The sequence below is a fragment of the Moschus berezovskii genome, chromosome 7 (genome assembly GCF_049115385.1).
Source record: "Moschus berezovskii isolate FMDL1 chromosome 7, NW_MosBer_1.0, whole genome shotgun sequence".
Classification (NCBI taxonomy): Eukaryota; Metazoa; Chordata; class Mammalia; order Artiodactyla; family Moschidae; genus Moschus; species Moschus berezovskii.
The window spans coordinates 72420717-72447052 of NC_142466.1; the positions used below are offsets into that span (position 1 = coordinate 72420717).

Sequence of the window (26336 nt, forward strand, 5' to 3'; positions counted from 1 at the left end):
ACATACTGACTTGCTTAAATTTGTTGATGGATCTCTACTGGCTATAAGATACAGTAAAAAAACCTCTTCCTTAGCTTGGCATACAAGGCCCTAAACTATCAGCTCCACAGGCCCCCTCCCCACCCCAACCCTGCACTAGCCCTGTGGCAAGAACTTAACTTTCTCTAATGCATTTCATCTATTTTGCACTTGAGCTTGTTAGTGACTACAAAACCGGGCACCAAATCCTGATGAGTGTTGAGCATTTCAGGTATAAAAATTACCCAACGTCACTGCATGTCTCATTCATTCAGTAAACATTTATTGATGTTTATTGTCCCAATACAGGCATAAAATTTAGTATCCTTGCATGCCCTCAGTGGCTTCACACTCTGGAGAAGACAGTGGCAGGGCTACAGTCTAACAAGCCCCCATATGCATAAATGCTAAATAAAGCCTCAAATCCACTTAATCTAACAAGCCACTTAGATCACACTGTGTTATCTTAGGTCACACTGAACATGTGTTCTTTGGGGCCTTTATCATGACTACTCTCAAACCAATTCTATGCAACCCAATTCTTAAACGTTATCTTCTGTTTACTATTTTTTAAAAGCCAATTACAGGATTACAAATTTATTCCAGTCAATTGCAGATGCTGCTTTTGGTTTTGTATGTTTGTTTGTTTAATGTTTCTAAGTTTTCATTCTGACCACCTCACATTTGGTCCATCTTCTGACCTGAAGACCGTAGCTCTGATTTCAAAGTTACTGATTAAAAGCAATGGAGAGAACAGAACTAAGGCCCAAATTTTAGGAAGCTCTGTCCTGCTTTTCTAGCATTTTCTATTAAACATGCCCCATACTACCTTATTAACATTTATTAGTCTAAATGAAATGATGGGTAAGTCATGCATAACAAAGAATTTGAGACTGATTTTTAAAAATAACAATCATTAAATATCTATTATAAATATTTATTTTAAAAGAATTGAAAGATGTTACATATATTACATACTACATATAATGGCACATGTCAGCCTTTTAAGCTTAAAAATAATCTTTCCCCAAACTGGGATTGACTTAGACTCCAAGTATAAAATGATTCTTGGCCTATAGCACCAACCCAGGCCCAGAGGAAAGCCAATTTTGAACCTGTCCTCTGGCATTGGGCTTCCTGATATGACACCGAGGGTCTTCTCCCTCTGGTTTTGCTCCCTGGCAGTACTGAGGCCTGGCACAGGGACCCATTTGACTGAATGCTTCAGGCCTAGGAAATCAGGGAATCTAGAGGACGTAGGGACCCCCTTAACAATTTTACAATGAAAAAAAATGTGCCTTATTGTTTTTGCTTTTGATCTATACAACTAGAACAAGACTACATGATGGAAGAAGGTTAGAATTACTGAAATAAATTTTCTCTGCTGGTTTTTCTCTTTGGAAATTTAAGTGTCATGATAGGAGGAGCCTTAAAAGTCATCTAGTTCAATACTGGTAATCTGTTCCACTAGTATCTCCTTTTCCTCAGATTTAGGTAAAATTCAGTTTTAAATGCCATCCATATGCCACTTTGTTAGACAAACACATAGAAATTTAATAACACTTTTCATTTTTTTTCTTAATTTATAAGGACAATTCCTGCCAAATGTTCTGGCTTATGGCTCTCCTCCTCTTCATAGTATGTTTAAGTTGCACATTAAGAATCCAAAAAATACCACTATGGAATTTTCATAAGCAATATCCAACTAATCAGTAAAACACAGTACACAGTGTGAAAATTTTAATTTATTCCCCCTCCCCCCAGCCATCCAGAATATATACCCCTTTAGCTTTGAGAAATGTGAGAACTAAAAATACCAACAGAGTTGATCATATATAGAGAAAAGAATGAAAAACACATACTACACAGGAAACATCCCTAAGTCTTCCCTAGCCTAGTAGTGCAAGTTAATGGTATATATCTTGGCAGTCTCACCTTTCACTTGATTTATAAAAATTTTACAGAACAGATTTAAAATAAAGATAGGCCTCTGATTTTTATTTATTTTTAACCCTAGCAGATTTTTTTTAAAAGAGGCTATATTAAATGACATTACATTTTGAGTCGGGGAGAAAAAAAATTAAAAAACCCAAAACTTCTTTCAGTTTATTCAAAATAAAAATACACATAGAATTATGAAAATATAGGTTTACTATTTCCACCATGTAAGTTGACGCTGCTGTTTGAAAGGCTTGCAAATTGTTTTTCCAAGTTTTTAAAGCTCATCTCGATCCCTCAATAGAGTATACCTATATTCACTGGGTGCTAGTTTCTGGAAGGAGCTCTCAGGTGGACTGCTTGCTACATCCTGGACTTCCTACATGGGAAAGAATAAAACATTTTTATATCAATATATTTTATAGTTTTATTTTAATAGGAGTATTAGATGCATGGTAATTGCCCTATAATTATTTATTAATAATTAGTAAACTATAGCTACTATGTGCCAAAGACAAAGAGTTGAGTTTGAAATCTTGCTTTCCCTGTTTCAAATGCCCTTACTCAGATTCTCCAAGGCACGGGCTACCACAGCCATTAACCGTTGATCTGATGACAGTTACTGAGGTGTGGTAGAGAAACAAAACATCTGACACCTGGGTGCTTTCCTAGAATATTTTGTAGAGGCAGTATAATCCTAAGCTGGCCAAAACCCTTCCATTTTACAAATGACTGCTAAGCTTATTAAAGGCACCTGTAGCCTGGCAGGCAAAAGTCCATGGCGTTGCAAAAGAGTTGGATACAACTTAGCAAATAAACAACAACAATTCTGCAGATAGAGATCTGGACGTCAGCGATTACAAAAACCTAGTTGAAGTAAGGAAGAAAAACACTTCAATACTGTTAAGAAATTTCTGTAGTATTTATACCATCAGTACATAAAAATATCCAGTGGAAATATAAGAGTGACACAGAAGAATTTCAAAAGGACAGTGCAGTCTATCCTTTACATTGTGAGCTCCTCAAAAGTAAATGTGATTATTATTGTTTTAATATTCCCTGTAGTTTACACAGGCACATAATACATGTACTACACGATATATATATATGTAAATATATATAAATAAATATATATAAATATATATATATAAAATGGCACATGGGAAGCAATGTATCCACAGACTTTACTTTTTATACTTAGTCACATTACCCTTCCCCAAAACATGTTATTTTTTGCTGAGATATGTTTGGTTTAATTAATCTGAAACTATATGACTATGAAATGAATATGTATTTGGTGAGTTTGAGTGTACTCCGGGAGTTGGTGATGGACAGGGAGGCCTGGCTGTGATTGATGGGGTCGCGGAGAGTCGGACACGACTGAGGGACTGAACTGAACTGATGTACTAGTATGCAAAGATAAATACATGAAGCTGAGTGTCTAATATAGAAATTAAAACAAATCAGGATAATACAATAATGGCAAGCCACATCTTTACTTAATCTGATAAAATACTAAGCAGGCCTACTTTGGGTTACTGCCAACAAGCATCTATAAGCATCAATTAAGCATCTATAGCTGCTTAATTATCAAAGAAAATCTGATCTCATATTGGAAGGAAAAAAGCATGTTGTCAGATTCCCAAAAGTAACTGGTAACTCTGAACTTAATTTGACTCTTAAAAATTCACTTAGTTTTTATTTTTCTTTAATAACTTGGTGGTTCTTTCGGCAAAAACAGTGTACTGAAGTTCTGTGCATATGCATAAGTGTTTTGGTATATATCATCTCTGGTATATATCATTCCCTTTCAGTATAATGGTAACAGACATGATATAAATCAATAATGCATCAAAATGCAAATTTAAGGGTGTTTAACAAAGCAGGTACTTATAAAGAATTTACAAGGTAACTTGGAACAGAAGAAAATTCTCAGGTTAAAAATATGTATCTGTATATCAAGCAAATATAAAATTGTATTGGTAAACAGTTGTCAAGCATTCTACATCTCAAACGGAAAAGCTGCATTAAACTGTAAGTTTTGAGCATTATGAATACCATGGTGATGAAGGCTCTTAAGATATCAAATCATTATTTTCTTTATAGGGTGGTGGTCACGCTCAGCCACAGAGGAAGGCTTAAGCAATTAATGCAATCCACTGGTTTCTTTGCTAGTCTACCTGCTTCTAATTCCTGCTTCCTACTTCTATATGAAGCTAACTGTATTTAACCTTTTTGTGGCCATTTTCCACCAAGGACTTACCAGACAACCTTTGTTTGTATGATCAAGGAACTATATTGTAATATTCTTACAACTCTTCTGAAGGTTTAAAATTTTTAAATGAAGATAATTTGTATATTATCTAGTTCAGAATTTTTTTACAAAAATATTCAGGACTGGAAACTCAAGCTTATGCAAGAGCTTCAGAGTCTTTTCAAGACTAATTGAAAAAGAAAAAAAGAGTTCCCACTGAGAAACAAACAGGAGTCCTACCTCTCCTGGGGCTGTATCAGTTGGGTCAGGACCATGATGGAATTCTCTGTGTAGTTTTCCAGAATGTAAGTCAAATACAAATTGCTTGAGTTTTCCAGGAATTCTAAAACCAAAGTAAAACAAAAATTTAGCTTAAACTATTTAGATGGACTTATTTCTATTTTACCAACTTTACAACATTAAAAACAAGTTTTTAAAAAACTTACCTACAGTCCCACCAACCCACCAAAACTACTAACAAACAAACAGGCCAGGTACATTTCAAACACTTTCACACAGCTGTAAATCATGATGTCTAGTACTTAATTTTGTGTTCCAATGCTTGCACCTGTTCTACAGAAATTCTTCTATGCTTACTGTAACAAATGCTTCAGAATCAAGGTGTCCTAAGACTTATTCCCTTATGTTGGGCATTTATAAATTTTCCTTAATATATATAACTGCAAAATCTTATGTTCTGCAAAATTACACTAAAAATAATAGGAGCTCAAGGGAAGAATATTGTTAGGGACTAATCACTTAAAACTATGTAGGTCTGTCCTGAATTAATTGAAGGAAGATTATATTACAAAGCTCCACATCCATTTGGCAAAGTATTTGGCAGGCAGAATTTTAAGCCATGGGAAATAAAGAGAATCACATAGAAAACAGAGACTGATGTGAGCACTTCAGAATGACATGGTGCTTCCAAATATGTAAGGCTTCTCCACCATTCTACACATTCATGACAAAGGAAATGAGACAAAGACTATGAAATAGAAAAAAATTAATTGGTTATAAGTCATCTCTATGTAGGTTTGTAACCAGATTACTACTAAAAGCCTAGAACAAAATATTAGCGCCCTTCAGCCTCCTCCAGCATTTGATCCCTGTCAGCCAGATGACACCTTAACCTGGAGCTCAGCAGTCTTTTTTGAGATGCAGGGCATTCACTGCCAGCATAACAAATTTTATCAAAATAATCTAAACTAGGGTTTAGCTCTTTCATATTTTTCTTAAACAGAGGGGGAACTTTCTTCACAACTTAAACTACACAGGCCATTTCACCAGCTACCTTAACATTGTGAAAATCAAAGCACTTCTCAAGGCCATCAAAGTGGCCTTTTTTTAAAAAAAAGTCTTCATACATCACAAAGACAAAGGCATTGTCTTTTATGGTGAAAAAGCTTTCCTTAGTGGCTTCAAACTATTCTGAAGAAAATAACATCAACATCAGTTCAGTTCAGTCACTCAGTTGTGTCCAACTCGGTGACCCCATGGACAGCAGCACACCAGGCTTCCCTGTCCATCACCAACTCCCAGAGCTTGCTCAAACTCATGTCCATTGAGTCAGTGATGCCCTCCAACCATACAACTCACTGTATATTTGACATCACTCCTGTAATTACCAATTATGGTATGAGCACATCTGCAGGACAGAAACATGCACTGCAGCAAAACAGACCAGTATAAAGCTAAGCAGATTTACACAGTACCAGCCTTTGACTTCACAATTATTTCCCTGAGTTATATCTGATAAAGGAGTGATGAGTTAATGTGTAAGAACTTTAAACAAAGTGGGAAAATTATGGTTACAGAACATCAATATTGACTACTGCTTGTCTACCTATTTGTTCTCTGAGGTCTTGCCAGCACTTTTGTCTTTAATATTAAAATCTGTTTTGCTAATTTGATAAGTAAAAGACACCAGCATTTTGATTTCCATCTCTTCAGAAATTAAGCATTTTTTCCATTGTTTTTATTTCTGCTCATATGAATTGTTTGTCCTCTGCTGAGATCCTGGTAGAGATCTGGCCTCTACTGAGATCAATTAAAATTCATTAAATTTTAAAATAGAAACCCATTTCTCCCCTCCCCCCAATCCACTGCATGAATTAAAATGCAGGTCTACAAACATTTTATTTCCTTCAGTAGAACTGATTTTTTAAATCACTGTTTTGGTAGCATACCTGGCTTGTGTTAATGTTACCAATTTTTCTTTTTATCCTCTCCTGAGGTCCTGCAAGTGCTGTTTCTTCTCTTCAATAACTCCCACTGAGATTAACAGCCAATAACTTTATTGTACACCCATTTTGGCTCCCCACTAGCTCCAATGCAACAGAGGTCAGCAGGTGCCAAATGCACAGTTTACAAATACAAATGGCTGTCAGGTAGCTGTATTGACAGAATGCTTCTGAAAGGGTCTCTGGCACAGAAGAAATTGCACATGCACCAGACACAAACATTGAGAGGATATCAATTTAATCTGACATCATCTATTGTCACCCACAGCAGAGTGCTCAAATATATTCAAAGAACTGCAAATCTATAATGTTTAAGATAAAGCCCTTGCTAGTTTGTTATTTTAAAATGTTCAAAGATGGTCACACCAATATAATGTGAATTGCTTTTGCTAGTCAAGAAATAATTTACAATTAAACCTTAAGTGTAACAGATTCACAGAGTACACTCAAAACAGATTTTTCCCCTACTTGATTTTTTCCGCTTTGTCAACATATGGGAGAACTGTGAGCAAAAGCAAAGACAAGAGAGAGAGGATGAATCTGAATTGATGTGGTAGAAAAACAGATGACAAAGAGCTCTTATCTAGCTTGTGGCTAGAAATTATCCAGTTATTAGGTAACAATCAGCGAATCAACAATACATTGTCAAGAAAACAGACAACATAATTATCTGCTAAAAAGGAAGATAAACAGACCCTTACTATAATAAATTCAATTATATTTTCATACTTAGGGTATACTTTTTCTAATTAGAACCCCTAAGTGTTTCTCTCTCATCCTCCACTATTTTGTTTGCTTATAGTATTTATTTTTAGGTGATACAAAATTTAGACATGGTGAAATGCACAAAACAGAAGTGTATTATTTAAACGAGTTCTGACAAATGCATATGAGGTGAGAAGTATTTTTATTAAAAAATTTACATACAATTCATTTTTTAGGCTTAAGTTATATGAGTTTTAACATAAGCATGTAGCATCTTGTTACCACCTACACAAACAGGAAATAGAACAATTCCAACACTCACTCCTATCTTCCTCTTCCCTTTAACTCTTGCTGATCTGATCTATTCCCATAATTTGTCTTTTCCAGCATGTCATGGATATGAAATTGTGAGACTGGCTTCTTTTACCTAGCACCCTGCATTTGAGATTCATCCCCTTTGTTGCATGCATAAAAATGTCTGTTCTTTTATTCATTGAATAGCATCCCATTGAGTGGATATACCACAACTGGTTTATCCATTCACCCACTGAAAGACACTGGTTCTTTCAAGACTTTGGTGATTGTAAACAATGCTACCACAAATGTCTGGGCATAGGTTTTTGTGTGAACATAAGTTTATTTCTCTAGGTAAAATACTAGGTTATATGCATGGTATGTGTTTGACTTTTTAAGAAACTGCCAAATTGTCTTCCAGAGTGGCTGTATCATTTTGCAGTCCCACCGTCAATGTATGAGAGTTCCATTTGCTCCATATGTCAGTTATACCTCTATTAAGCTGCAAAAAAATGGGGGACATATAATTTGGAGTGGAGAGGGACTCGATCTATGTGGGTTGAGCCAATCAGATGTCTAGAGATGTAGGCCAAGGGGTTTAAGGAATGCAGTCAGATGATTTGATGAGAGTTAAAAAGTCAGAGAGAGTTCAGGCTAAGTCCCATCATGGTAAATCAGAACTGCGTCCAGGCAGAAGTTACAGCAGAGAAGGAAAAGCTGCTCTCCAGAGAGGAGGATGGAGCAGATGTTAAGTGAGAGCCCAGAGAAGAGCTTCTGGGCCCCAGAGGAAGGGAAGAAGAGAGCAGCTGCCCAGCACTCGCAGTGGTGCAGCCTAGCTTCCTTCAAGCAGTTCCATTCCTTGTCATTTTCTTAATAGTTTTTCAGCATAAGCCCCCTGGTTTTGAGCTTCGCCAGGTGAGTTTTTTTGTTCCTTGAAACTGCAAATACTTAACAGCAGAACTATCCAACAGAACTTGTGTGACGACAAAAAAATACTGTATATCTATGCTGTCAAATACAGGAACCACTACCTGCATATGGCCACTGAGCACTTGAAATGGGTTTAGAGTACCTGAGAAACTAAATTTTAAATTTATATCATTTAAATTAATTTAATGTAAACTTAAGTATCTGTATAGGGCTATTAACTATCATATTGGATAGCACAGCACTATGACTTTTGACAAAGGGTCTAAAACAAGAAGCACAATCAGTAAAAGACAATGAAAGAGCCGTTTCCCCCACCAACAAAGGGAAAATCACGATGGGGAAAGTGTCCCATAGCACCGAAACTACAAGGATGTTAATGAGGATGAATCAAGTAAAGTCCTAAAGTCCCATTAGTAGCAGTGTTATTTTTTCATGGGGAAAAACCTGGATTTCAAACAACAGAGGTTATTTAGACAAATCATGAAACAATCCATTCAAAGGCAAGCTATCTGGCCACTAGAAATAATGGAAAAATACTGATGAATGGGAAGATGTTTATAATGTGTGGATAAGTTGAAAATTTATAAAATAGCATGGTTCTAATTTTATAACACATACATACATCTAGATTTCTTTTGTGGATTTATAGGTGATTTTTATTCTTTGGCATTTTATCAACTTTAAGAATTATCCACAAAGAAAATATTTTTTATAATCAGAAATAAGGGACAAATTATATGCTTAACAGATACACAGAGAGCAGACATCTTTGCCTGGTTCTTGATGTTAGGAGGAAAGCATTCAGTCTTTCGCCATTAAATATATTAGCTGTAGATTCTCTGTAAATGTCCTTTATAAGATTGAGGAAGTTTCCATATAGTCCCAGTTTCTTAAGCATTTTTGTCATGATGGATATTGAATTTTGTCAAATGCTTCTTGCGTATGTTGATGTAATCGGTATATATATGCCTAATTACTCATTGATTTTTGAAGGCTGGAAGGAAATGGCAACCCACTCCAGTATTCTTGCTTGGAAAATCCCATGGACGGAGGAGCCTAGTAGGCTACAGTCCATGGGGTCACAAAGAGTCGGACACGACTGAGCAACTTCACTAATGACTAAATGCACCAGCCTTGCATACTTGGGATAAAGCCCACTTGGTTGTTGATATATTATTCTTTTTTCACTAATTGCTGGATTCAATTTCCTAGTATTGTTTACTACTTTTTAACTCAACTTATACAATAGTTTGAACTCATTCAATGTATTACAGTATAAAAACACTGTATCTTGTCATTTAAGTTACTTCTTTGAGCTTCAGCTTTCTGATATGTGAAGTGAGAACAACTGCTTTATTTATCTAACTGTATTGTTTTTATAGTCACAGACTTGGATTTAAATCCAAATATATTAGTGCCTATAATAATCATGCCTTGTAAACACTAACCATGTATCAGACACCATTCTAAGAGTTATACACATTTATTTAATACTCACAACAACTCTGTTAACTAGGTAAAATTATTATCCTGTTTCACGATGAGGAAACAGAGGCATAAACGTCTTAGGAAACTGCCCAGGGTGATAGAACTAATAGATAACAGACTGGGTCCAGAGTCTGTGCACATAACCACTGTACTCCATTGCCTCTTTAGTGACTCCACTTTAGTGAAGTTTCTAAATCTTGCAGAGCTTAACTTGATTGTAAAGTAGAAATGATATCTACCTTCTAAGAAGCTTGTTATTCCAGTCCATTTTAGTTCACTGATTCCTAGAATGTCTACGTTCACTCTTGCCATCTCCTGTTTGACCACTTCCAATTTTCCTTGACTCATTAACATTCCAGGTTCCTATGCAATATTGCTCTTTATAGCATCGGACCTTGCTTCTATCACCAGTTACATCCACAGCTGGGTATTGTTTTTGCTTTGGCTCCATCCCTTCATTCTTTCTGGAGTCATTTCTCCACTGATCTCCAGGAGTTGGTGATGGACAGGGAGGCCTGGCATGCTGTGATTCATGGGGTTGCAAAGAGTTGGACACGACTGAGCGACTGAACTGAACTGAACTGAAGCTTGTTATAGATGAACTGAAAACACATATAAAAGCGTAAAGTAGGGCTGGTACAGTGCCTGGCTCTGTCAGTGCTTGATGTCTCTTTTGCTGGCAAAACCAAATAAGGTAAAAATATATTGGAATGATCTGTAAAATAAGAAGTACTTATAAATACTACATATCAAGATCAGGTATACAAAAAGTATGTTACAGGAATATAAAAATGGTATTTAGGAACCTGGACGACTGTGTATGTATCAGCCCAGTGGCTGATAAGACAGACACATTCAGAGAATTAAAACTACAGAGATGAACAGGAGAGGTAGAGAATAGGGCAGATGAGTTACTGATAAATATTAGGATATATTCCAGATACATATATTCAGAATAGTCAAACTCTTAATCTTATAACAAGTGATGAAACTAAAAGCAAAAGCATTTAATGAACATCTACTAATGCCACCACAAAGCACTTAGTATAGCAAGAGATGATGAAAACTAAATATTTGCCTTTTTAAAAAGATTCTCAGGGTAAAGAGTCTGCCTGCCAGCGCAGGAGACAAGGGTTCGATCCCTGGTCCAGGATCCTACATTCCTCAAAGCAACTAAGCCCGTGTGTGACAATAACTGAGCCTGTGCTCTAGAGTCCATGAGCCAAAACTACTGAGCCCATGTGTTGCAACTGCTGAAGCCCTTACACCTAAAGTCTGTGCTTCGCAACAAGAGAAGCCACTGCAATGGGAAGCCTGTGCACTGCAATGAAAAGTAGCCCCTGCTTACCATAACTGGACAAAAGCTGGCACAGCAACAAAGACCCAGCACAGCCATAAATAAATAAAACTATAACACACACCCACACGTGTATATATATATATATATATATATATATATATATATATATATATATATACACACACATAAAAGATTTTGCAGCACCATTTATTTTTTTCAATCAAGAAAAGCCTGATTTGGGTTTTGAAAAAAAAAAAAAGAACCCCTAGATAATGAAGAACGAAACCAGGTTGTCAGGGTTATAAGGGTAAACATTTTTTTTACCTATCCCTCCAAGTTTTTTATCATCTCATTCAATTCCTGGTTTGTTCCCTCTAAGTTGAAGGAGACAGGCTAGTTCATCATAGCAGCAACCAAACTGCTAAATTAGGGAGATACCTACCCCTGTAGTTTCAGTTTCATGTTGCCTCTCTCATCTCCTCACCACAACCATGCCCCCTGAGTAGTTTAAGGAATTATGATCATAATTTTCAGTGATGCAGTGATTTGAAATAAATGACCTAGATTCCAGAATTGGGGAGCAGCCTTAGAGTAGCTTGTTCAGGACGTTTGTCCTGCTGCTTTTTCCCGTCACTGGGGCTCTGGTGGGAACTTACGTAAGAACCCCTGAGCAAAGGAACAGATGGTGGGGATTTGCAGGTCACATTCAGAAGGTAAGTTTCTCCAGAAAGCCCTTCAACAGTCTACACTAGACCCCATCATTTATTCTCTTCTCTCAGGACTGGCAAACATTTCCTAGGCCTACCCCTATGTGCTTAGGCTTCAAAACTTCCCCCCATTCCACCTCCATATAAAATCTTTTCCTTTACGTTTGGTAAGACATCAGTCTGGTCAAACTATATATATATATATAAACAACTAAGTATTCAGAGATGTGTGATTCAGTTTCAGGTATTAACAGTGCCTCTTCAAACATCTTTCACATTCACGCTTACACTGCTTTTGTATGTACTGAAATGTAACTGTTTTGGTACCAAGTGTTACGAGCTTGAGGTTTGGGGGTTCAATATACTCTGACATGACTTCTAGCCCTGCCAGTGATTAGTGGTGTGGCCTTGCTGGTTATGTTACATCCCTGCTGCTGCTAAGTCACTTCAGTCGTGTCCGACTCTGTGTGACCCCACAGACGGAAGCCCACCAGGCTCCCCCGTCCCTGGGATTCTCCAGGCAAGAACACTGGAGTGGGTTGCCATTTCCTTCTCCATTGTGTGAAAAGTGAAAGTGAAGTCGCTCAGTCGAGTCCGACCCTTAGCGACCCCACGGACTGCAGCCTACCAGGCTCCTCCATCCATGGGATTTTCTAGGCAAGAGTACTGGAGTGGCTAACCTCAGTTTCTCTGAAAGATGAACAGAACACTGGTTAGCAGCTCCCTGAACCATGCTGCAATGCCTGCCTTTAGCATGGGAGGAGACTGCATCATAAATCTGCTTTCCCTCTCCGTACCACCACATACTTCCACCAGTTGACTCCAGAACTGCTGAGTTACTAAGTAAAAGTAATAGTAATTACAGTAATTTATGGAAACGGCTTATCATTTAAGCCTTAATTACCATGCAGCACAATAACAATTACACAAGCCATTAAATGTGTCAGATTCACTTTGCTGCATGTCTTTTATTTTTTAACACTAACATCTATTCACGTAGGCTCAGTCTGTAGCTCACACAGCATGTGCCTCCTTATAATTAAAAAAATATTAGAGGAAACAGTGCCTAGGAGGGGAAATCAGGCACCTAAAGGAGAAATTAAAAGTAATTTGTTTCAGAGCTTCAAATATAATCACTTCTCTTATCTCCCTCCTTGCTCACAGGACTCAACACTTGCAGGATGAGAAATGATCATTTCCCATTTCCATGTTTCTTTGGGGAATTTTACTGACTCAGTGTCTTTTTGCACTAGGGCACAAGCAGAGAGAGAGTGCTGCCAGCTGATAAATTAGCTTTTCTTGGTAACATGCCCATCTCTTGGTCCAGTGAACTGTGGCTGGAGGATAGGGGGATTGGGTCATGTGATAAATAGTAAGACCATTGATCTTAGTTTGGGTACTCTAACAGACACCAAGATGGGACTGGAAAGAATAGAGTGTTCTAAATCTGACTTCAGAACTGGAGGAGAAAACTTAAAAGATAGCCAATGTGAAATTTGTCACAGGTTTCGCTTCATGTGTAACAACGTTCCTGGGAATAAAAGCCCAAGTTGGGCATAGTTTGGTTTCTGAATAGTAAACCTAACCTGAGTCAGCATCCTCTTGACATTGGCTAACTTGAGACTTCATAATTAGGGCTGTAAATTTACAGTGAAAGGAAGAAGTAAATAATCAACCCAAGATTTGTCCACTACCAGAGGTAGGAAAATATAAAACTTCATGCAAATAACCCATGAAGAGGGCAGAATCTTAATACCAAACACTGTCACTGCCTGGAAGCTCTTGAAGTGAACTCAACCACTACAACAGCTGCCTGCTCTCCTAAAAGGTCTGTTCTTTTAGCTAGAGTTTACAGCCTCTGTAGGCAAGCCAATAAAGTAAGAGGAAGAGGATACACAACCAGCTAAGACATTTCTGTCTAGCACAACAGTCAATGCTCACACAATTTAGATTGTGTGCCCAGCAATTTAGATGTTTTCACTTTACCTACACTCAGAAGAATACCACTTAATATATTAACTCACTGAATATTTATCTGGGTCTTCTATATGACAGTTGTATAATATAAACCAATGGTTTATATATAATATAAAAAGTTTACTAAGACTGGATCCCCAGTCCAGTCCAAGAACTGACAACCAGGTAGAAAAAGGAGATAAGCTGGGAATAGGCAATTGGGTTTTATAATGTGGTAAGTGCTCTGACAGGGTTCAGCAGAGGGGCACTGATTCAAGATTTCTGGAGATGTTAACGCCTAAGGTAGGAGCTAATGTTCTGGAGAAGTTTTTCATGGAGGAGAGGAGACGGGGCTTGGAGAAAGGCGATGTTGAGGGGAACAAGTACAGACAGTGGGCTGCATGAGTGGACAGGAGGGGGATTGCTGAGGTAAAAACAACTAGTATTTTTAAGTACTTAATGGTTCATAACACAACCATCATCTCTCATTCATTTTTATAACAATCTCATTAGGAAGGTTGTACCACCAACCACAGGTTAAGTGTAAAGGAACAAGTAAAGTGACTTGCCTGAAAGTGAAAGTCGCTCAGTCGTGTCCGACTCTTTGCGACCCCATGACTTGCCTGAGGGAGGACCCCAAATGGAGACCTCCTCTATGTGAGGACTGAGAATCTTCTATCAAACAACCATATCTCTATTAAAATATTTAGAAGTGAGTGAGGTAATCCATTCTGCAACAGGACTTCAAATCACCCTCAAACTGTGAAATTTAATCTTTAAACACTAAAATGGATGATATTTAAATTAATTTTGAAAAGAAAAGATCTATTTTGAATTAATACCTGTATTGCTTAAATTTTTCATATATGAAGAAACATTTCCACTTTAACTGTTGTATCTAACATCTCAGAAAGCTGATATAAATAGTAATATCTGTGGTAGTTACTAGGTTTGTTTATTAACACTATGAGAACAGAGTCAGAAAGCATATCTGTTCTTGGAAAGGTTCTTAGCTGTATGCCTTTATAAACGCCTTGTCATAGCCATCTTTTGGTCTTAAATACCACTAACATTCTTGATACACAGTCACAAATGAGCACCAATATTATTCATTTTCTTTAACCTACTTACTCCCTTGATAAGATGACAAAGACTAAATTCAATTCAAAACCAATTTCTCATAGGTCAAAAATTTTCTTTCAGAAATTAATTCCCAAGCATTTAAAATCATCTAATGCAGGCATTTCTATAGGGATATATCATAATTCTCATTGTCATTTAACATTTTATTTTCTTGTTTTCCTTGGCTGTGCTGCTCAGCTCATGGGACCTTAGTTCCCTGACCAGGAATTGAACCCAGGTCCACAGCAGTGAAAGCACCAAGTCCTAACCATGGAACCACCAGGGAAATTCCCCATAGTCATTCATATTACACTCTGGAGTTTAAAAAAAAAAAAAAAACTCTTCCTTCCAAATAACAAAGCATTACTGTTTCAACATAGGATTATTTGAAATATCCAAAAAATTTAAGTTCATTTCTGAGACACATATCAGTAATTTTAAAAAACCAAAATGAATACTTACAATACATCCCTGAAGTCTCCAAACACATACATATGCCTAAAGCTGTCGATAGCTATTACAGGACAATCTGCTGGAGTTTTCTGTATGTGTAGAAGAGGATGTCTAAATTTGTCACAATCAGCATGTAAAAAGTTTATTGTACCTTATAAAGAAACAGAATTTGGAGAGATAGATTAGAATATTCTTTATTATATTTTCATAAGTTTGCAAGTTCATAAAAAGTGATATACTAAAAACTTCCTAACATGCTTTAGAGTAATATAGACCACAAAGACTAAAATCTAAATATTACAACACTTTAAAGAGGTAGGATTTTAATTCTTAAGGCAGACAGTATAATTTCTTTAGAAATGCAATAGTGAATTTAAAATTTTTCTGGGCAATCATTTGCCCTGCAGATTATCCTGGTCTGTTCTCATGGGAACATCTTCATTTCATCAAGGATGCCCTTCCAGTCCCTACTGGTTGATTTTTAATCTAATGCAACCCCCGAAATATTTACAGAGACTGATAAGGGCATGGCTGTATACAAAGCCTTCAGTCTATTTTGTTTGACTTTCTTCTCCAACTACAGAGGGAAAGCTGGTGATAACTCAAATTCCCTTTTGATGCTTTGGAGAAGTCTGCAGAGAACTACCCAACTTACTTTCATTTAGAAATACAGTAAATGTTAATCAGGTTGTTAAGTCCTCTCAGCAATATCTCTGAAACTATTAGAAAAGGACTAGACAAGCATCGAGGTGCTGGAAGAAAGTGCCTAAAACACACTGTCCACCCATGACCCCACTTTTCATGCTATTTGATTTTAAAGAACTAAAAAAATTGTTTTTTTAAAGCTACTGCTTTGCATTATCTCTGCTCATACCTCCCTTCCCCATATTTTCATGTAATTTTACGAGTTGAGTTAAAATAAGTTTTTAATCCAAATATGCTTATGTCAATATTAATGTAATGGAAAGGGGGGAAAGTAAAACAACACAGAAAAGAAGGATATAAACACCTTAATCTGTCTACCTTTTTCACTTATTAATTGTCGGGCTACTTCATTCTGGAATATTTCCAAACTTTCTGTATCTTCTTTCATGTGGAAGAGTATGAGAAAAGGCAGTCCTTCTTCTGTCAGTTCCTGTATAGAGAAGTATTCAGTGAGAATGATCAGGCCTCTCCATTCAGCTCTCTATTTTCTAGGTAGGAACAATTTTAACCTCAGCCTACGTAACATAAAGCAGCTGCAACATTCCAGGAAAAAGAGACCAATGGTGTAAATACATGCCTCAGTGGAAGAAGGAACCACTGAGAATGGCCCCATGCATCCTGCTGTACCGTGGGAACTGACCTGCCTTAAGGTAACCCCTGGGCTGACCTGTGACCTAGTACTGGATGAAGCCATGATATTTAAAAACTGAGCTGACTAAAGGAAGAATTGTGCTGTTCTTTTTCAAAATGTTGATTTTTATGAGAGGATAAACACTCTTCACAGATAACACTGAAAAACTGAGTGTACAGCCATAAATAAATCTAACTGATTTGCAAACTTACGCTTATTCTAAGGTTTATTGCAAAAACCACTCCACTTACATGAGACCTACCAACAGCAGAAAAGTGTGATACACAGCAAAAGACAAAAACCCCATAATATAGTTTTCAATCAATATACAATCTATCAACATTATTAACAAATACTTCCACTATATATGTGTATGTTTATGTATATACCCTGTGCATATACACAAACAAAAATACCTTGAATCTGTTCTGAACTCTCAGAATGTTTTCTCATTGCCTCACATGTGGCATGTTCTGTTTTAGAAAATTTAAGAGCTAAGAAGTTAAAAGTAGTAACAAATATATTACTTTATTAGTAATAAACAAAATAACTGATTTTGTAACTAAACAAATTTTTTTGTTTAAACAAAACAAAATCCTACAAATATAGGTGAATTAACAACTGTTAAGAGAGAAGTAATAAATTAGTAGTTTGAAAATATCTATGTGAATTAGTTTGCTAAACTAATTTACATACATTAACATAGTAGCTGGTAGTTTAACCTACTAGAGCTTCCAATGTACCCATGTTCACATCTGTACCAATATATTCTTTACAAGTAGGTAGTCAAGAATTCAGGAAAGAGAGCAAGACAACCAGATTTACAGGTTAACAAATCTTTCCTCATATTTTAAAGGATTTGTGGGTAATTGGTTATGAAATATAACAAGTCTAAAGAATTTCATTAAATGTGCCAACTACTATAGGATGAGAGGCAGGGTTGGGGGAGGAAGGACAGACCTCTGTTTGATTGTTCAAGATTTTCCAGGTCTGTACCTTTAAACTGTTTTGAAACTAACCCTGTAAGAACTGCCAAAGCAGGTGAATAATCATGACAGGTTACTAGATCTTTCTGAGTCTCTAAGGTGTAAATGAGCTGCTGCTGCAAAAAATATTAATTAATTCAGATAAACATACCTGAAGCCCAGGGAACTGAGAAAGCAGAAAGGATGTTCACTTGATAAAAACTAAGACAATAACCAAGCAAGCAAGCTTTACTGCAACACAACCACACTTATTTATGTACTGTCTAAGGATGCAAGTTGAATAGTTGCAACACAGACTGTATGAGCTGCAAAGCCTTAAAATACTCACTGACTTGTTACAGAATTGCCAACCTCTGACTTGGTGGGAATTATATGAGAGAGTTTTACTCTGTGATAATTTCTTGAGTTGTATATTTAATACCTGAGCTATGCACTTATAATTCTTTTGAAGCATATATACATATTGAAAGTTTTAATTAAAAAAATTTTTTTTTAAATTACATTCTTAGGCTGTGGCTTTTGAAAGTGAAGGAGTAAAATGAAATGAAAGCTATGTTTCAAATACAGAAAAAAACAGAGATGTCTGTTTAAAAACAGACACAGCTCTTTGTATTTGCTCCTCCAACCTTCTAGGTTCTTATGGGAGTTGTTAAGAATTGGAGATGGGCTTTATTTCAGGCACATGGGATCGCTGAGGACAGTTACATGGTAATAATAATTGCTTTCATTATTTACAATGGAAAGAGAACACAGTTTCATTCTTTTAGGAGAGGAGTCAGAAAAACCTTTTCAAAGCAAAGGATTATTAAAATCTGCATAACACTGCTTCTAAAGCAATCTTAAATACGAATCTTCAACCAAGGGTGGGATCAGAATCACCTTCAAACTCATTTTCAAGGTGGTCATGAAACACTGCTACTGTGGCAAATACAACAGTGGGATTCTGGGACAGCAGAAGTGGAGAGCCACTGGCCTGTAGTATGGAAATAGCTATGATGTGTTCACTGTAATAATAAGTTCTGTGTTAAAACAGTAAGATGGGTAGAAGAAGCTTGCTTTTTAGGAAATCTTAATTAAAAATAACAACATACACTAGAAAGCCATACCTCTCCATTTTCAAATGTTATTTCTCTGACAAGAGGAACGCATTTATCTTGAATCCAATTGTAAGTTCCATCAAAATTTGTCATAGATCCCAAGTACACCATATCTGGAGCAGAATGCTGTTACAAAAACAAAGAAAAAAGTAAACATCTAACCTGTGCTAGCAAAACTGCATTCTTAAAGCCATCTGTGAGCTCAGAAAATCTACATGGGATATAAAAGAAGCAAAAAATCATGGAACTTCTGAGAAAGAGGACTACTGATGGTAATAAGCTGCTAACTATGATTATCAGGGACCGGATTATCTAATCTGTGATGCCTAAACCTTCCGCTTTCCCTTGGATTTGCATCAAGTAAATGCTTATCAGTATCTTCATCAATAGCCAGCAGGTGTGGGGTAAAAAAGAATTATCCTAATGATTTAATTGAGCTATCTCTCCCTTCAAAAATGTCAGAAGAAAAGTTGGAGACTTCCAGTGAAAAAGCCTTGAAAAACACATGATACTATTTAAATCTAAGGTATGGCTATCTCTAAAATTAACTGCTGTTATCTGTTTATATATTCACTCAAAATCAGTACCTATGAAGTGCCTAAAATAATGATAAATTGCTAACATTACCTAAGACAACTACTGTGACCAAGCATTGTTTTATCACCTTGTCCGTGTTTTAAGCACCTTGTATGTGTTGACTCAATTAATCCTCAAAACATCCCCATAAAGCAGGTACTAGTATTATCATGGCTGTTTTTTACTAATGAACAAACTAAAGCACAGAGAAGCTCACAAACTTTCCCAGAGTTTGACACCTAGGAAAGTAGCTGATTGTATTATTTTAGTGAAGTACAGTTATTCATGGGCTTCCCTGATAACTGGAGACCCTGGTTCGATTCCTGGGTTGGGAAGATCCACTGGAGAAGGGATAGGCTACCCACTCTAGGATTCTTGGGTTTCCCTTGTGGCTCATCTTGTAAAGAATCCATGTGCAATGCAAGAGGCCTGGGTTCGATCACTGGGTTGGGAAGATCCCCTGAAGAAGGGAAAGGCTACCCACTCCAGTATTCTGGCCTGGAGAATTCCATGGACTGTACACAAAGAGTTGGACACAACTGAGTGACTTTCACACACATAGTTCATTTAAAATGTTGTGTTAATTTCTTCTGTATAGCAGAGTATCAGTTATACATACATACATATATATATAGGTTTGCTGCTGCTGCTGCTAAGTCACTCCAGTCGTGTCTGACTCTGTGTGACCCCATAGACGGAAGCCCACCCGGCTCCCCCGTCCCTGGGATTCTCTAGGCAAGAACACTGGAGTGGGTTGCCATTTCCTTCTCCAATGTGTGAAAGTGAAAAGTGAAAGTGAAGTCGCTCAGTCGTGTCCGACCCATAGCGACCCCACGGACTGCAGCCTACCAGGCTCCTCCATCCATGGGATTTTCTAGGCAAGAGTACTGGAGTGGCTTGCCATTGCCTTCTCCGATATATAGGTTTATATGTATGTATTTTGGTGGTGTTGTTCAGTCACTAAGTTGTGTCCATCTTTTTGTGACCCCTGTGGACTGCAGCATGCCAGACATCCCTGTCCTTCACCATCTCTCAGAGTTCGCTCAAGTTCATGTCCAGTGAGTCAGTGATGCTATCAAACCATTTCATCCTCTGCCATCCCCTGTCAATCTTTCTCAGCATCAGGGTCTTTTTCAATGAGTCGGCTCTTTGCATTACGTGGCCAAAGTATTGGAGCTTCACTTCAGCATCGGTCCTTCCAATAAGTAGTCAGAACTGATTTCCTTTAGGATTGACTGGTTTGATCTCCTTGCTGTCCAAGGAACTCTCAAGAGTCGTTTCTAGCACCACAATTCAAAACATTAATTCTTCGGCACTCAGCCTTCTTTATGGTCCAAATCTCACATCCATATATGACTACTGGAAAAACCACAGCTCTGCCTATATGGACCTTTGTTGGCAAAATGATGTCTCTGCTTTTTAATACATTTTCTAGGTTTGTCACAGTCTTTCTTCCAAGGAGCAAGTATCTTTTAATTTCATGGCTACAGTCACTGTCCACAGTGATTTTGGAACCGAGGAAAGGAAAATCTGTCACTGCTTCCAGCTTTCCCCCATCTATTTGACATGAAGTGGTGGGACCAGATGCCATGATCTTAGCTTTTTGAATGCTGAGTTTTAAGCCAGCTTTTTCAGACTGTTAGGTCAATTTGGGGTAATAATAACTGTGAGTTTTGCCTTTCTTATATGCGGTTACCATCACCTGGGCCTAAACAGCTACTTCTAAGTATAGATACACTTAACTTCTTAGCCAAGGGTTAAAAACAACCTAGCGCTCCTTAGTATTTTGGCAAGTACCAGGTGAACTTATACACCAGGAGACGTGGGAGTTTGGCTAGTCTCATTCAAACTAGAGTGATGACCACAGACCTCTGAAGCATTGTTTTGAATGTGAGTCTCAGAGTGAAGGTGAAGTAGAAGTGGGAAAGGCCTGGGAGTCAGGGGGTCTCTAGTCCTAGCTCTGGCACTAACTGCCTGTGTGACTTTGGGCTTGTGTCTTCATCTTTACTTTGAAAGGTTTGGATTAGCACAAAATGATGTCTTAAGGTTCCTTCCAATACTAAAACTTTATGAATCTGTGAATATTAACATGTGCAAAACTACAAATTATAGTATACATATATTTACATTTTAAATTATACACACTAAGAAAGAGAGACTTACCCCTGGTGGCTTATAGATTATGTTGTCTCCACTGTATCTTTCTGGTTTTGAAACAACCCTAACAGAAAGAGAGAAACAGTGATAATATTTTTTAAGAAAAATAATAGCAGTAATATGTCTAAAGTATCCCAGGTGGCACAGTGGTAAAGAATCTGCCTGCCAAGGAGATGCAAGAGATGCGGGTTTGATCCCTGGGTTGGGAAGATCCCCTGGAATAAGAAATAGCAACCTACTCCAGGATTCTTGCCTGGGAAATCCCATGGACAGAGGAGCTTGGCTGGCTACAGTCCATGGGGTCACAAAGATTTAGAAATAACTGAGCAAGCACATGTAGGAAATACTCTAGTTGTTTTGCAACATATTAACTATAACTTGAAATACATACTTTTTCATCTTTCCTACTTATAAGATTATGCAACACGAAGAAAAGCATACATTTGAAGAATAGTTTAGTAGAAGGTAGATTATTTTTTAAGGGACATTTTAGTTAGCTATTTTTGTGATTCAGTATGTTATCTTTTGTACAGTTCTTCTGTGTATTCTTGCCACCTCTTAATATCTTCTGCTTCTGTTAGGTCCATACCATTTCTGTCCTTTATCGAGCCCATCTTTGCATGAAATGTTCCCTTGGAAACTCTAATTTTCTTGAAGAGATCTCTTGTTTTTCCTAGTCTGTTTTTTTCCTCTATTTCTTTGCATTGATCTCTGAGAAAGGCTTTCTTATCTCTCCTTGCTATTCTTTGGAATTCTGCATTCAGATGCTTATATCTTTCCTTTTCTCCTTTGCTTTTCGCTTCTCTTCTTTTCACAGCTATTTGTAAGGCCTCCTCCGACAGCCATTTTGCTTTTTTGCATTTCTTTTCCATGGGGATGGTCTTGGTCCCTGTCTCCTGTACAATGTCACAAACCTCTGTCCAGAGTTCATCAGGCACTCTATCAGATCTAGTCCCTTAAATCTATTTCTCACTTCCACTGTATAATCATAAGGGATTTGATTTAGGTCATACCTGAATGGTCTAGTGGTTTACCCTACTTTCTTCAATTTAAGTCTGAATTTGGCAATAAGGAGTTCATGATCTGAGCCACAGTCAGCTCCTGGTCTTGTTTTTGCTAACCGTATAGAGCTTCTCCATCTTTGGCTGCAAAGAATATAATCAATCTGATTTCGGTGTTGACCATCTGGTGATGTCCATGTGTAGTCTTGTGTTGTTGGAAGAAGGTGTTTGCCACGATGACGTGATCACTGACCTAGAGCCAGACATCTTGGAATGTGAAGTCAAGTGGGCCTTAGAAAGCATCACTATGAACAAAGCTAGTGGAGGTGATGGAATTCCAGTTGAGCTATTTCAAATCCTGAAAGATGATGCTGTGAAAGTGCTGCACTCAACATGCCAGCAAATTTGGAAAACTCAGCAGTGGCCACAGGACTGGAAAAGGTCATCTTCATTCCAATCCCAAAGAAAGGCAATGCCAAAGAATGCTCAAACTACCGCACAATTGCACTCATCTCACATGCTAGTAAAGTCATGCTCAAAATTCTCCAAGCCAGGCTTCAGCAATATGTGAACCGTGAACTCCCAGATGTTCAAGCAGGTTTTAGGAAGGCAGAGGCACCAGAGATCAAATTGCCAACATCCGCTGGATCATGGAGAAAGCAAGAGAGTTCCAGAAAAACATCTATTTCTGCTTCATTGACTATGCCAAAGCCTTTGACTGTGTGGATCACAATAAACTGTGGAACATTCTGAAAGAGATGGAAATCCCAGACCACCTGACCTGCCTCTTGAGAAACCTGTATGCAGGTCAGGAAGCAACCGTTAGAACTGGACATGGAACAACAGACTGGTTCCAAACAGGAAAAGGAGTACGTTAAGGCTGTATATTGTCACCCTGCTTATTTAACTGCTATGCAGAGTACATCATGAGGGACGCTGGGCTGGAAGAAGCACAAGCTGGAATCCAGATTGCTGGGAGAAATATCAATCACCTCAGATATGCAGATGACACCACCCTTATGGCAGAAAGTGAAGAGGAAATCAAAAGCCTCTTGATGAAAGTGAAAGATGAGACTAAAAGGTTGGCTTGAAGCTCAACATTCAGAAAACAAAGATCATGGCATCTGGTCCCATCACTTCATGGGAAATAGATGGGGAAACAGTGGAAACAGTGATAGACTTTATTTTTTTGGGCTCCAAAATCACTGCGGATGCTGACTGTAGCCATGAAATTAAAAGACGCTTACTCCTTGGAAGGAAAGTTATGACCAACCTAGATAGTATAATAAAAAGCAGAGACATTACTTTGCCAACAAAGGTCTGTCTAGTCAAGGCTATGTTTTTTCCAGTGGTCATGTATGGATGTGAGAGTTGGACTGTGAAGAAAGCTGATCACCGAAGAATTGATGCTTTTGAACTGTGGTGCTGGAGAAGACTCTTGAGAGTCCCTTGGACTGCAAGGAGATCCAACCAGTTCATCCTAAAGATCAATCCTGGGTGTTCATTGGAAGGACTGATGCTAAAGCTGAAACTCCAATACTTTGGCCATCTCATGCGATGAGTTGACTCACTGGAAAAGACTCTGATGCTGGGAAGGATTGGGGGCGGGAGGAGAAGGGGACGACAGAGAATGAGATGGCTAGATGGCATCACCGACTCGATGGACATGAGTTTGAATGAACTCCGGGATTTGGTGATGGACAGGGAGGCCTGGCGTGCAGTGATTCATGGGGTCGCAGAGTCGGACACGACTGAGCGACTGAATTGAACTGAACTTATGTTATCTATGGATTAGAAGTTTGGGCAGTAAATGGATGTTTTGACTCCAGATTGTTTCTAGTAACTGAGGTGATATCTGGACAAAGCTCTTTGGATAGAGACAGTAAGGATACATGCTCTACTATGAAGTGTGCTTGCACTGTTAGAGGAATAGTGAGGGAAAAAGCAATGCAAAAAACGTAAGGGAGAAGTTCCTTCATTATTTACTCTGTACAACCATCCATCCTCATAAAACACTGATAATGCTTACAATGGAACACACATACAAAACCTACAGAAGCATTTAAAGTAAGGGAAAAGGTTACAAACTGGAGAGGAAACACTATGCCTGAAATCTGGGCTCTACTCAAGACTACAATTGTACTAGTCAAGGTGCTACAATTGAATCTTATCAGTTACAGGTCAAAGAAAACAGATAGTATTGGAAAACATCAAAGGATTGTGGAGATAATTTTCAGTGAGAAGAAACTCAAGGACAGAACCATAAGAATGATTCCGTTTTGAAAGAGAAAGAAAAAAAAAAAGAATATAAAGCCAGGGAAATCAGAAATGTAAGGATCAAACCAGGGAGATTCAACGTAAAGTACAGACACAGCAGAAGGAAGACAGGGTAGTTCAGGGTCACATCCTTCAGAGAAATTGTAGAGAACTAAGATTGGAAAAAAGACCACTGGATTTGCTAATTAGGAAGTCACTTTGTGACTGTGCAGAGAGAAATTTCTTTAGGGTAATGGAGGTAAAAGTTTTCAGGAGGTTAACATATTTGAACCATTAGAGTATGAGAAATTCAGGGTAGTCAAGCATAACTAATCTTTGAAAAAAATTTAAGAATGAAAGGAAAGAGACGAGTTAATAGTTCAAGAGACAGAAGAGACAGATTAGGAATGAGAGAATCCTGCTTTTGGAAAAGGAAAACAGTTCATGAAAAGGGTCAAACTGAAAACATGAGAAAGCAAGGATAACTGATGGATCAAAGCCCCAGAGGATTTGAAGGGACAACAGTAAGGATACTAGTGGAGAGGTTAGCTGTGGAATGGAGCATTGTTCCTCTGAGGTAGGGAAAAGACAGAAGAAAAGTTGGTCCATCCTTTTCCTCTTACCTGCTGCTGCTGCTGCTAAGTCACTTCAGTCGTGTCCGACTCTGTGTGACCCCATAGACAGAAGCCCACCAGGCTCCCCCGTCCCTGGGATTCTCTAGGCAAGAACACTGGAGTGGGTTGCCATTTCCTTCTCCAATGTGTGAAAGTGAAAAGGGAAAGTGAAGTCGCTCAGTCGTGTCCGACCCTTAGCGACCCCATGGACTGCAGCCTACCAGACTCCTCCATCCATGGGATTTTCTAGGCAAGAGTACGGGAGTGGCTTGCCATTGCCTTCTCCCCATTCCTCTTACCTATATTTTGAAAAATATAGTACGGAAAGAATAATTAACAGACTTTAAACTCCTAAAAAGAGAGGTCAGAGATAGGCATAAAAACTTGTCGGTGACTTTGAGAGGACTGAGATAATCTTTATGAGAGGTCATCGTCAAAAAACCACCACACACAAGAATTTAACATGGCAGCTGAGCTGACCCAACCACCAACACAGTGTACCAATTAGGCTACTTACCCAAATGCAGCTAGGAAGGCACAATCATCATGCAAAATATTTGCTACTCTTTCAAAAACTCTATAGTTTTCTGAATCCTTCTGTTCAAAATATCCAATGATATTTCTTTTGCTGCGCTGTAAAATAAAGTATGTAATTACTTTATAAACATATGTAGTTCTTTAAAAAAACATTTTATTTCATTTACCTAGCTGCTGCTGTTCAGTTATCTCCAAATGAAGTGTAACCAGCTTTTAACACCTAATCCAAAACTACTAAAGATTACATTAGGTTGAAAACAGTCTGAACTGTCATCTAATGTAATAATTTCCTAATAACATTTTAAAATTTCAAGAAATAATAACTGTTTAATCAGTGACAGTTTTTTCCTAAATAAGATGACTAATTC

The 26336-nt window shown here is 37.8% G+C and overlaps 1 protein-coding gene across 1 annotated transcript in view; it reads right to left on the reverse strand.

The window, feature by feature from the left end:
* Nucleotides 1-279: 279 nt before the first annotated feature.
* The window catches only part of ERP44 (endoplasmic reticulum protein 44), a 92904-nt gene continuing 66847 nt past the window's right edge, over nt 280-26336 (reverse strand). Inside the window, exons 6-12 of the mRNA XM_055427145.2 lie at nt 25949-26064; nt 21567-21624; nt 18837-18953; nt 16432-16543; nt 15418-15559; nt 4451-4553; nt 280-2335 (exon numbers count right to left, since the gene is read on the reverse strand). Of these exons, the coding sequence (XP_055283120.1) occupies nt 2234-2335; nt 4451-4553; nt 15418-15559; nt 16432-16543; nt 18837-18953; nt 21567-21624; nt 25949-26064 (750 nt within the window). The 3' untranslated portion in view covers nt 280-2233. The remainder of the gene's footprint in view (nt 2336-4450; nt 4554-15417; nt 15560-16431; nt 16544-18836; nt 18954-21566; nt 21625-25948; nt 26065-26336) is intronic.